This window comes from Pipistrellus hanaki, assembly GCF_964339955.1.
Source record: "Pipistrellus hanaki genome assembly, chromosome: 4".
NCBI lineage: Eukaryota > Metazoa > Chordata > Mammalia > Chiroptera > Vespertilionidae > Pipistrellus > Pipistrellus hanaki.
Genome location: NC_140506.1, coordinates 59,279,245 through 59,291,682, shown reverse-complemented (window position 1 = coordinate 59,291,682; position 12,438 = coordinate 59,279,245). Strand labels below are relative to the sequence as shown.

Genomic DNA, 12,438 nt, shown 5'->3' with positions numbered 1-12,438 from the left:
AAGCCAGAAATAATCAAAAGTAAAAGTAAGTTTTCCTACCCCTTCCACTACCAATAGTCCTCTGCAAAAAAAAATAAATAAATAATTACCATTAAGTTTCTTATGAACTCTTTCAGGGAAAAAAATGTTTACACAATTTAGAATATTTGTGTTATCTAAGTTGGTTTTTATTCATATAAATTGATTACTTACACAATTTTGTAATTTGTAGATTTCACTTAACATATATATTACCTAATCCACTTTAATAACTGTATATCCTATCCTATGGATGTGCTATAATTTAACTTCATGTAAGTAATTTCCAGTTTTTTGGATTTGTTATTATTGATGTTGTTACTTGCTATTACCAATGCTGCACTGAATGTCTATCTTCACATACTTTTATAGTCTGAGAATATAAAACTATATTTTTGAACAGAAAAACTATAAATTTCCCTCTAAAACAATGTATACTCCTATCAATAAAGCAGAAGATGCTGTTTTCCCAACACCTATGGAAACATTGTATATCGATCATTTTTAAATTTATGCCAAACTGATAGTTGAAAAATAAAATTGTTCAGATTTCATTTCTTTAACTCTGAGTGAGAGCATCTTTTCATACACATCTTAGCCTCTGGGATTTTCTTAAACTCGACTACTTTACCCAGAAGCATGCATGTACACAAGCTAAGAAACATTTTAAAAGAAAATATAATGAAGAGGAATATTGTTCTACATACTATAAAGCTACAAAAAGCAAAAGGTGAGATCTTAGTGCAAAAACACAACTAAATATACAAAACAAAAATTCTAGAAATTAGCCAAAACCGGTTTGGCTCAGTGGTAGAGCGTCGGTCTGCGGACTGAAAGGTCCCAGGTTGGATTCCAGTCAAGGGCATGTACATTGGTTGCGGGCACATCCCCGGTAGGGGGTGTGCAAGAGGTAGCTGGTCGATGTTTCTCTCTCATCGACGTTTCTAGCTCTCTATCGCTCTCTCCTCCTCTCTGTAAAAAAATCAATAAAATATATTTTTTAAAAAAATTTTCTAGAAATTAGCCCATGGACTATAGAAACTTAATATTTGATCAAAAGTGGTATCTTAAGGGAAAAAATATATAATTAAAAATTATATTGGAACTAGATATTAACATGAGGGAAAAAGTAAGATTTCTCCTTGATATGAGAAAAATTCCAGGTGGATTTTGAAACTATAAATAAAAAGATATTAAGATAAAATAATTATTTTTTTAAAAATGGGGAGGGGGCAGGGGCCCGGACGGGGGACGGACCCCTACAACCCAGCCTGCACCCTCTCCCTGGGTCTCCTTCAGGGATGTCCGACAAACTGGCATTTGAACATCCCTCTAACAACCCAGGACCGCTGGCTCCTAACTGCTTACCTGCCTGCCTGCCTGATCACCCCTAATTGCCCCCCTGCCAGTTTGATCACCCCTAACCGCCTTTGCCTGCCAGCCTGATCACCCCTTACTGCCTCCCTTGCTGGCCTGGTTTCCCCTAACTGCCTCCGCCCCTGCCGGTCTGGTCTCTCCTTACTGCCCTCCTACAGGCCTGGTCGCCCCAAACTGCTCCTCCTGCTGGCTTGGTCACCCCCACGCATCCTGCTGTTCAGTAGTTTGGTCACCCCTCACGAGTCCCCCTGCTGACCTAGTCGCCCCATGCAGCCGGCTGTTCATCGTTTGGTCACCCCTCGCTAACTCTCCTGCCGGCCTGGTCACCCCAGACAGCCTGCTGTTCAGTCGTTACTGTTATTATGACAGCATCCTGGACAATTTGCCTATTCTTCTATTATTAGTATAGATAGAACAAAACACACATACAAATACACATACACATACACATACACATACACATACACACAAAAAAACACAACAGAGAAATATACATTCCAAATTTCTGACAAAAACACAAGGACAGAGTATGGCAAGAAAATTAGGAATCTTTCACTTTCTATGTAATATTTTTCAGTGTTTGAATTTTACATAATAATCATGAATAATTAACATGAAAATTCAAAAGATACTTAACTTCCTAATGCTACTAAAGCAAGATGAAACTAGCTAATGATATTAACTTTAAATTCAGTTATATTTATATTTCATAGACCAGAAATATTAATAATTTTATTTTAATTCCCCAAACAAGATACAACTATGTCTCAGGTTTAAATCTATCAGATTAACAAAGGGCATATTTAATTCCAAATTAATTTCTCAAGTATCCTTTCATAGCTAGTAAAATGATATACCAAGTTGTGAAAATAGGCATATATAATTCCAATGTACAAATATTATTAGCAAGGACATTCAAAGAATTTTAATAAAAATATATTCATTATATTTACCAGTCTTCACAATCTCTATTCATAAAATTAAAAACACTACAAATAACACTCACTGGCAAAACTTATAGTAATACTAAAACAATCATAACAATCTAAGACATCTGGACAGATTAGACTCCATGGAATTTCACTTAATCATAAAAAAATTCATGCTGAAGAAAAATCTTATATTTATCTTCAGATAAGAATTTCATTATGTTTTCAATTATTTGGTTTTACAGTGTCAAGTTTTAAGGATAAAGAGTTACACTTATGTGAAAACAGTTAAATCTTACCAATAAATAGTTTGTAAAGTTTATAGTCAGCCTCTCCTACTACCTTGCATTCCTGGAATGTTTTTTAAACCAACCAACATAACCATAAGAAATCTTAAGCAATTGTCAAAATAAATATATTTGTCCATAAAAGAAAAGAATATAAAATTATATTAGCTATCCTATCTGAATCTCTATCATAAACAAAGTAATTTCACTATTTTAACATCCTAACATGTTAGAGAACATAACCAAGAAAAGGTCCTATAATTTTACCACTCTTACTTCCAAACTCTCACCATGATTGAAACTTCATGATAATAAAGTATTTTGATTCTGAACATCCAAGTTAAACTTGTCATATTAATTTTATTCTACAGTCAATTTTATATTAGCATGTTATTAACATTGCTTTTAATTTAGCTGCTACTTATAAAATCACTGTATTAGGCACTTTATATATCTCTCTAAATTTTACTTTGAATAGTACCTATTATTAGTTCCATTTTACAAATGAAAATTCTTGCTTACAGCCTAAAGTTTACTCCCAATAAATGAGGAAGGTAGAATTTGAACTGAAAGTCAAAATCCACATTCTTTCTATTGCTGCCAAATCATATCCTCACTTTCATTTAAATAAAGGTGCAATGTACTAGTTTAAAAATAAATACTTGAAAATATTTCCTTTCTACAAAGTTTTAAATGTACTCCCAATAACAACTTATTTCTAAAATAACCATTAAAGTAACCAGAAGTTTCTTTGCCTGTTTAAATACACATAGTATAAATTTAATACAGTAAAACCTTGATATAATGGACCAATTCAGGCAAGGGGATGTCCATTAAAGTGGAAAGTCTCTTATGTAATAAAGTAGGCTTTCTGAATGTGTATGTTAAAAAATCAACGAATTAGCCCTAACCGGTTTGGCACAGTGGATAGAGCATCAGCCTGCGGACCGAAAGATCCCAGGTTTGATTCCAGTCAAGGGCATGTACCCTGGTTGCAGGCACATCCCCAGTGGGAGGTGTGCAGGAGGCAGTTGATCAGTGTTTCTCTCTCATCGATGTTTCTGACTCTCTCCCTCTCCCTTCCTCTCTGTAAAAAAATCAGTAAAATGTATATTTTTTTAAATAGACAAATTATTTACCTGTTTTTATTTATGTAGACATGTCTGTGTAATTAAAATTAAACATGTATGAAAAGTTTAACTTCATAGAAAAGTTTCTATATGTATTACAGTAATTTTAAATTTATACTGAGTAGGTCTAGTAAATACACGCATTCACCATCACTGAGAGTAAATAAATGCACATGGATGGGGGATTGTTTAGCGCACATCCAAACGTAGGCCAGCACACATTAAAACTACTGCAGAAAGTTACACTACACAACAACAGAACCAGTTACTGCCTGCGATGCAGTCTGATCACAAGCTAATCATTTGCCAAACACTGTTTACCAGCAGAAATTCTTGGACTTAAATACGTACACTATGGTTGTAGACATGTAATATTTATTTATGTCAGTGAAATTACTACAGTTTTTCCAACAATGGCCTGTTAAAATTTGTTAAAAATAACAGTAATTAATAACAAAAAAATAACCTGTTAATTATAAGCAAATCTTATTTAAAAGCATTTTTAAATTAAAAGGGTGTTAATTTTCATATATAACATGGACTGGAAATTTTGTCTGTTAAATCCAAGGACTGTCAAATAAAGGTCTGAAAAATCAAGGGTTTACTGTATAAAATTGTCACATGAAATAAAATATTCTTTCTGCTAAAAACAAGGAAACAAACCTGTGTAGTCTTTCCAGACCCAGTTTCTCCTACAATCAAAACTACTTTATTTTCTTTAATTATTTTAACAATTTCTTCTTGTTTCTCAAACACTGGCAAAGACTGCCTGAAAGAATCAAATTCGGATTCTCCTCTTTTCACTGGAATCTGAGGTATGCCATTGTTGAGTCGTCCACTTGTCTTGCTCATTTCCCGGTTTTCTTTGAAAATAAATTAAAAAAATAAATTTATAATCAACATTAAAAAATGTGTTAAAAACAAAATAAGTAATTTCTTTTTTTATATATATATATTTTATTGATTTTGTACAGAGAGGAAGGGAGAGAGATAGAGAGTTAGAAACATCGATGAGAGAGAGTCATCGATCAGCTGCCTCTTGCACACCCCCCACTGGGGATATGCCCACAACCAAGATACATGCCCTTGACCGGAATCGAACCCGGGACCCTTCAGTCCCCAAGCCGACGCTCTATCCATTGAGCCAAACCGGTTTCGGCCAAAATAAGTAATTTCTAATATAATTTCATTCAAGTGTTTCTTCTCTACTCAGCCTACATAAAGTTTGCAAGCAAGGCCTCAAGTGTGTACTCCTATACTTATTATTCTTAAGAGAGTATGTTACAAATTTCAGTATTATTTAGAAAACAAATTTCTCAAAAGTATTTTTGGTGCATAATGATTACAAATAAACAAAAATCAATCATTCAATAACCATTAATAATAAAGCATGATTTGATATTTTAAAATGATTTTCAGGCTTATTTCTATCAATGACACAGAAAATTAGGAAATATTATAGTAGGAAACAATGTGCATTATATTTACCAAGTACAATGTGAAAACATGTCATGAAAAAAATACTCTATATGTTTAAATTAAACATGTAAGATTATGTGACCAAATAGAATAATACGCGTAAACTAGAGGCCCGGTGCATGTGATCTGTGCACTGCGGGGGAGAAGTCCCGCAGCCTGGCCTGCGCCCTCGCACAGTCTGGGACCCCTAGGGGATATCCACCTGCCAGCTTATGCCCGACCCCTAGGGATCAGGCCTAAGCTGGCAGTCATACATCCCTCTCGCAGTCCAAGGCCCTCGCTCCTTACCACCCACCATGATGTATTTACATTCTTCACACAATTAAAAATATTTTGCATGTATGTATTTAAACTTAAATTCCTTGATATCTAGTACCATGTGTTTTCTGGATTCTGCAAACCTACTCCAATAGACTGAAAATTATGCATATACTGTCACTTCAGGTAATAAATAATTTTCTCATTAGGGAAGTTATTTTTTAAACAGTGAAATTACAACTTAATTTTATAACCTAAATATATTATCTACCTTTCAACAAATTAATGTACTGAACATTCTGTCCTGTCTCTTACCAGAAGCTAAAACTCAATTCCAAATCTCAGTTATTAGCATGTTACAGCAGCATAATATAGGGAAGTCTAGACGTTGTAGTCAAATCCCAGCTCTGCAGTTTATTGGCTGATTGAATGGCCTTGAACAAATTACTAACTCCTCTGAACCCCAGCTTATTCACCTATGAGATAGGGGAAATTCCTACCTTGCAATAATTTCTATGAGGCCCTATATAGAGAGTTTAATATTGCCTAGCACAGAGTAAATGCTCAATAAATGATAGCTATTACCATGACACTTAAGAAAACTTGTCTAACTTCATGACATGCCTTAACACTGCATTTCATTCCAAAATTTTTATAAGTTTTAATCATTTCAATAAGCTATTCACATTAAGAAATCTTACTTCTTCTAAGTTTTTAAAAATAAGTTTAAAATGGAAAAAGAACAGTCATCAAATAATAGGATAAACATAGAAGCTCCCCAGAAAATACATACCAGCTTCAACTGCAAACACATTTCCTCTTTCTGTTTTAGGCAGAAGTTCAGTACGCTCTTTATTGGTGACTGGAAATCTCTGAATTAAGCTCCTAACAGCATGTTTTGTATTATGAGTCAAATTACAGGTCATCATTGCATGAGCTGTTTCTGATCCATCTTTCTTCTTCACAGTTAGGTATCTATTTGCTCCCTTTCTGAATATTAATAAAAATCATTTATTTACTTTATATAGTCAATTTGTTCACATATGATGTATGCTTACCTAGAAAACACATCTCAAACAAAACACTGAAAAAAAATAAAAATGATTTGGGAAAAGATGCTGAAAATTCCAAAAACCCAATTAAAGAGGGCTGAGGTGCTAAAGTGACCACAAGACCGCTTTTAATTAAAATTTCAAAATACTGCAAATCCAATTTTAAATCAGTAAGTAAATGGCTTACTTACTCACAAGTGTTAGTTTGTCCTAGCGGACTTCATGGAGTAAGACAACAACTCATGCATGCTGGGAAGCATATTGGGGGGAGGGGAGGACGACAACAATCTGAACAAAATCTAAAAGTAATAATAAAGAAGTTATGGTTCACTGTCCAGACTAACAGATCCCACTGAATGTCTCCACAGCATGCTGGCAATTTCACACTTTCATGAAGACCTAAGAGCCCTAGTGGCTGGACCCCCCAAAAAAGCATAAGTCAACATTATTGATAAGAATTTTCAAATGCATACTGGGGAAAACATTTTTTCAAAGCTTCTGATACTAGCCTTCATATATAAAGCAATGCTGATTTATAAATGTTCTCGAATTACTTGATGTAGGTATATTTGTTTCTGCAACTGGTCTAGGACTGTCCATGTTAAACACTCAGGGAATTTTCAAATGTTTTTGAATGATTTAATAATATATATTTCTATAATATAGTTCAAAGTAGTACTAGTAAGTAACTCATTGACAAGGTTTTGAATTCCAGCTCTATCACTTTCGAACTGTGGGACTATAAGTATATTATTTAATAGCTCTGAACCTAACATAATCCTACATAATAAAGAGGTTATATGCAAATTGACCCTCATGCCATCACAAATGGTGGCACGCAGAGTGAAGGCTGGGTTCCATACACAAGATGGTTGCGCCCACAGTGGAGGCAGGATTCCTGTAACGAGCCATAATGAGCAATCAGTGGGGACCTGAGGCTGCATGGTGCTGGGCCAGGATGGGGGACCTGAGGCTGTGCCCCTCGCCCACCCGGCAAGGCTTGAGGGTGGACCTTAGGCCCTAACTCCATCCCGGGCCAGGGACCTCAGGCCACGTCCCCCACCCGGCGTGTGCCAGGGGACCTGAGGCTGCACCACCACCACCACCACCACCACCCTGCCCAGCAGGGCATGACGGGGGTGAGGGTGGCCAGGTCTGGGTCTTGCGCAATTTCAAGATGGGCACGGGAAAGCGAGGACTTGACTCTGGGTCCCATGGCGCACCCCAGACTCTGACAAGGAGGAAGATTTTCATATACATTTTACTAATTTTCTTTCATTCTGACACTTCTATTATAGAGAAAGGGCAAATAGCAATATTAAAATATTTCCTCTAATTAATTCCCTTTTAATGTGCACGAATTTCATGAACCAAGCCACTAGTAATAACAATAATAATAATAATAATAATAGTACCTGCCTTAAAGGACTATGTATACAATTAAATAAGATAATGCATGTAAAGGGCAATATCTGTTAGAGTAAGCACTAAATAAATAAAACCTATTATTATAATTATAGTGAGGACAAAAATATCATTTTTTTTTAATTTTACTCCAAATATTTGATTAAATGTGTTATCATTTGTTAATGCACTGTCATATCACAGAAATGAGCAACATAGCTACAAACACAATAAGTACATGTATGATTTTCCTAATTTTCATTAGATTAAAATTGTTTCAGTATCTTCACTATAAGAAAGATATGTAACTAGGGATTAACCCAGCGTTTTTCAACCGCTGTTCCGCGCCACGCTAGTGTGCCGCGAGATGTTGCCTGGTGTGCCGTAGGTGCAGACAAGACAAGAATTTTATAATTTTTCACTATTTTGTTTACTTAATATTTCATAATAAAGTAATTATAAAATACTTTCTTTGTGTTTATTTGATTCCTATTCAAGAGAATTACTTTATATATAGTCAATATAGGCACAGAGTTAAATTTTTTAACATTTTCTAATGGTGGTGTGCCTCGTGATTTTTTTCATGAAACAAGTGTGCCTTTGCCCAAAAAAGGTTGAAAAACACTGGATTAACCTATATAGTTTTAGCCATCTAAGCCTTCAAAATGAGCCTTTCAATTTCCCATGATTTTTAATTTCTGGACTTCTCCAATGAATTATAAGTTTTCTATACTGTCATCTACTCTTTAATATGCTTAGTGATGCTTAGTGATGATGTCATAAAGATGAAATAATTTAACCTGATCTAGAAATTTTAGTTATCTCCATGATAAAGTGGAATTATTGGATTTTAGAGAAATGCTCTGTACACAGACCATTCTAAAACTTCAGCACAGCTACCATAGATTCAATCACTTATTCCTATTCTGTGACATTTACTTTATAAAATTTTAACTATAGAAGGCAGGAAGCATGCTGAAGTGAGCACTAGAGCAAGAGTTAGGAGGCTTGTGTTCAGCTACCTAGTAATACTCTTTCAACTAAATAGCTATATGATCAAAAGTAAATCGTTGTAATTTTCTGACAGTGCATACTAATTCATTTTAAAATCTCTATTTCTATCAGCTCCAAGATGCTTTCATTTCCTTAAAAATCATGTCAGGAAGTTTTTGCTATATTTTACCTTTAATTCATTTTTTAATTCATTCAACCAAACATCATATATTGAGCACCTACTGTGTGCCAGACACTGTGCTAGAAGCTGGGATTACAAAGTGAGTAAAATATACTCTTTCTTTAATAAGCTCACCACTAAAATAATGAGTCAGACTGAACTTCCCTAATAATTAAAATGCCTAATATTAATACAGCACATATGCATAAAAATGTTATGAAATTACTCATATATACATATACTAGGGGCCCGGTACATGAAATTTGTGCTCTGGAGGTGGGGAGTCCCTCAGTCCAACCTGCCCCCTCTCACATACTGGGAGCCCTCGGGGGATATCCTACTGACAGCTTAGGCCCACTCCCCTGGTCTCCTTTTGGGGGAGGCGCTGGGCTGATCAGGGAAAGGCACCAGCCCCATCACCCCGCTGCTGGAGCCGCTGCCAGTCATCACAGCCACTAAGGTGTTTTCATCAATATGGACTCCAGTCCCTTCACCAAGAAAAAATGACAACTTTCTTTAGGCATTTTCAAGATGTGTCTTTCATCATCTTAAAGTTTACTTTTTTTTGCCCCTAGGGGAAAATAAAAAGGGGGGAGGTGGGATTGAAGGAAAAGGAAAGAGCTTAAGTTTGGTACAGACTTTTTACAGAGCCCAGTTTATCTACATACAATATAATTAAGAATGTGAATCTAGAACAGTACTGACTATTTAAATGTAGTCAGAATAATTGTTCTTTTCTTGGTAAATGATTTTCTTTAAATAAGAAAAGCTATCAGCTTACCCTTTACTTTTAGAGACCAACCCAAGAGACTGGCTCAATCGATGAATAAAGGCTCGTTCCGTACTGGTCAAAGATGAAGGAAATTCCATTTCTATAGGGGAAGAAACACACAAAGTACCATGTGAGGACAGGTAGTTTTCCTTCAAGGTGCTTCAATATGCATCCATAGATATAAAATATGAAAAAATATCATGTATGCATATAATCACATTATATTTTCTGTGAAAAGTAGATATTCAATAGCTACTGAATGTCTACCACAATTACAGTAATAAAAATTAAATCCAAGTGTGCAAAGAATTCTAATGGTTCACCAAAGATTCTACTTATTTAGGCTAGAAGCTTGCGTTGGTATGATGACCAATGAAGATATTTGACTATTTTAACTTAGCCCTTACTTGCTTCATTAACAAAATGTTCATTTCCTTCCACGGTTAATTACGCTCGTGGTTAATTACAAATGCTCGACATCAAACACCTGAAGGTATTTTCTTTGCCTTCAAAACAGTGCAGACTTCATACTTCACCAGCTCAAAGCAGATTTTGCTGTTTTTCATTGCTGAGGCTGTTACCTCTGTTCACAGTGAGTTCAGAATCACTCAGTACAGATCATTCCCACTGCAAGCCCCCAGAGTGAGGGGTCCCCTACTGAGGCCAGCCAACTCAAGCGAGCCCCACCATCCTGGCCTCATCCCCAGAGATCAGCTGCTGGGTCTGCACCGCGCGACGCCAGGCCAGCAGTTCTCCAACCTGAGCAGGTGTGCAAATTTCACAGACCAAAGCAGGTTTGATTTTTTTTTTTTTAATGTGTTGAGCGTGATGCTTCTAGGATTTAACCAAAGCACTACCTATTGCCAGTGCATTTATGTGTCTGATTTTTTTTATTTCCTTCTACTCTTCTTGTGTGGCTTACACGTACAACTTCCTTAATTTAAAAATAAAAAAAAATAAATAAAAAGTAGGGGCTTATCAGTAGTTCCACACGGTGCCTCGCTCACACGCCCAAAGCTGCCCAACAGCCTCTCCCCGGGAAAGGAAACGCCTGCGGCCGCAGAGCAACACCCGGACTTCTCCACCTGATGCGACACCCACAGGAGCGCCCCGGACGCCGCCGCTCCGCAGGGTGCCCGGCCCGAGGCCCCCCCCCCACCCTTCCCACCCCCGGGGGCTCCCCGCTGGGCCCGGTCCGCCCGCGCCGCACGGAGGCAGCCCCTTCGCTCCGGGGGCCGGGGCTGGGAGGTGGGGCCGCCGGCGGGGTCCCGGCCGGGAGCCTCACCTTTCTGGTCCCCATATCGGAAGCGTTCCAGGGCGATATTCACGGCGATTTTCACCTCCTCGTCTATGCGGACGTCCTTCAGCCCCTTGGCCCGGGCGCCGCCCCCAGGGCCGCACGGACCCGGGCCGCCCCCGCCGCCGCCGCCGCCGCCGCCACCGCCACCGCCGCCGCCACCGCCACCGGGAGCCGGCGGCCGTGGGGAGACACTGCTCGGCCTGGACATGGCCCGGAGGTCACCCCGCCGGGAGGCGGCCATCCTGGCGGGCGGACAGTCACCGGTAAAGGACAGCGGGCCTCTGCGGGGCCGGACCGCGCCACGGGCGGCCTGCGCGGTGCCGGAGACGCCGGGAAGAAGCCGCAGGCAGCCACAACAGCCGAGGAGGCGCGGGCGCCACTGAAGCCCGGGGCGTGGCCGCGAGGGCGAGCGTGATGACGTCGCCGGGCCGCGGCGCACGTGACCCCGGCGCGCCCGCCGCCCCCGCCCCCGGGCCGCGGCCCGGCTCATTCAAAGGCTCCCGGGAACCCCAGCTGGTCTCCGCCTGTCCCCATCCACCCCGGAACCAAGGCGCCCTGACTCACACCTCTATTCCGGCACTCGTTATTGTGTTGAATCCTTCCTTCCTTCATTTATTCAATAAGCCCTGTAGGCTCCTGTGTGCCCTGCAAGCGCGATGCTGCTATGTCCTACATACATATTGGGGAACCGAACAGACACGTTTCCTGCTGTCGTGGAGTTTACATTCTAGTGGGGGTAGAGTTTGCCAGATGCAGGAAATAAAAACACAGGGTGCCGAGTTTTTTGTTGTTTTTTCTTATTTCAGATGCCGAATAATTTTTTTTAGCATATGTACGTCCCGCGCAATATTTGGGAACACATTTGGTTAAAAAAAAAAAAAAAAGTATATGCATTACATGAAATACAAATTTAACAGCGTCTGTATTTCATCTGGATAGCCTAAATGGGACTAACAGACAATCAACAAGTAAATGACTGAATGATAGTTTATGTGCCATATGAGATGGCGAAATAGGAAGGTGGAACGCTTTAATTTAGGAGGTCAAGGAAGATGATGATTCCCACTTGCTAGTATACAATTCCACTCACATAAACCTAATCCCAGCTACTTTAAGTGCTTCCATTCTGGTTTTCCAGGGATCCATTCTCCAGACTGCTGCAACCAGGGTTATCTTTTTAATATAAGCCAGGTGAATGACACACCTATGTAAAGCACAACATTCTGTACCTTGATGTTTAAGAAGCTCATTATTGATA

The 12,438-nt window shown here is 38.7% G+C and overlaps 1 protein-coding gene and 1 pseudogene across 4 annotated transcripts in view; one reads left to right on the top strand and one right to left on the bottom strand.

Annotated features, from left to right (window-relative positions):
• YTHDC2 (YTH N6-methyladenosine RNA binding protein C2) overlaps positions 1–11,578 on the bottom strand; it is a 69,893-nt gene extending 58,315 nt beyond the window's left edge. For 2 of the 3 annotated variants that reach the window (XM_084881057.1, XM_084881056.1), the window contains exons 1-4: positions 11,166–11,548; positions 9,890–9,980; positions 6,272–6,468; positions 4,405–4,604 (exon numbers count right to left, since the gene is read on the bottom strand). In XM_084881057.1, the coding sequence (XP_084737183.1) occupies positions 4,405–4,604; positions 6,272–6,468; positions 9,890–9,980; positions 11,166–11,421 (744 nt within the window). In that variant the 5' untranslated portion in view covers positions 11,422–11,548. Of the gene's footprint in view, positions 1–4,404; positions 4,605–6,271; positions 6,469–9,889; positions 9,981–11,165 lie in introns of all 3 variants that reach the window. The other variant, XM_084881058.1, reaches the window with a different exon arrangement.
• Positions 11,579–11,594: 16 nt separating this feature from the next.
• Positions 11,595–12,438, top strand: part of LOC311621028 — a 94,746-nt pseudogene continuing 93,902 nt past the window's right edge. The window contains exon 1 of the transcript in view: positions 11,595–11,730. The product of the transcript in view is annotated as an uncharacterized misc_RNA (transcript). The remainder of the gene's footprint in view (positions 11,731–12,438) is intronic.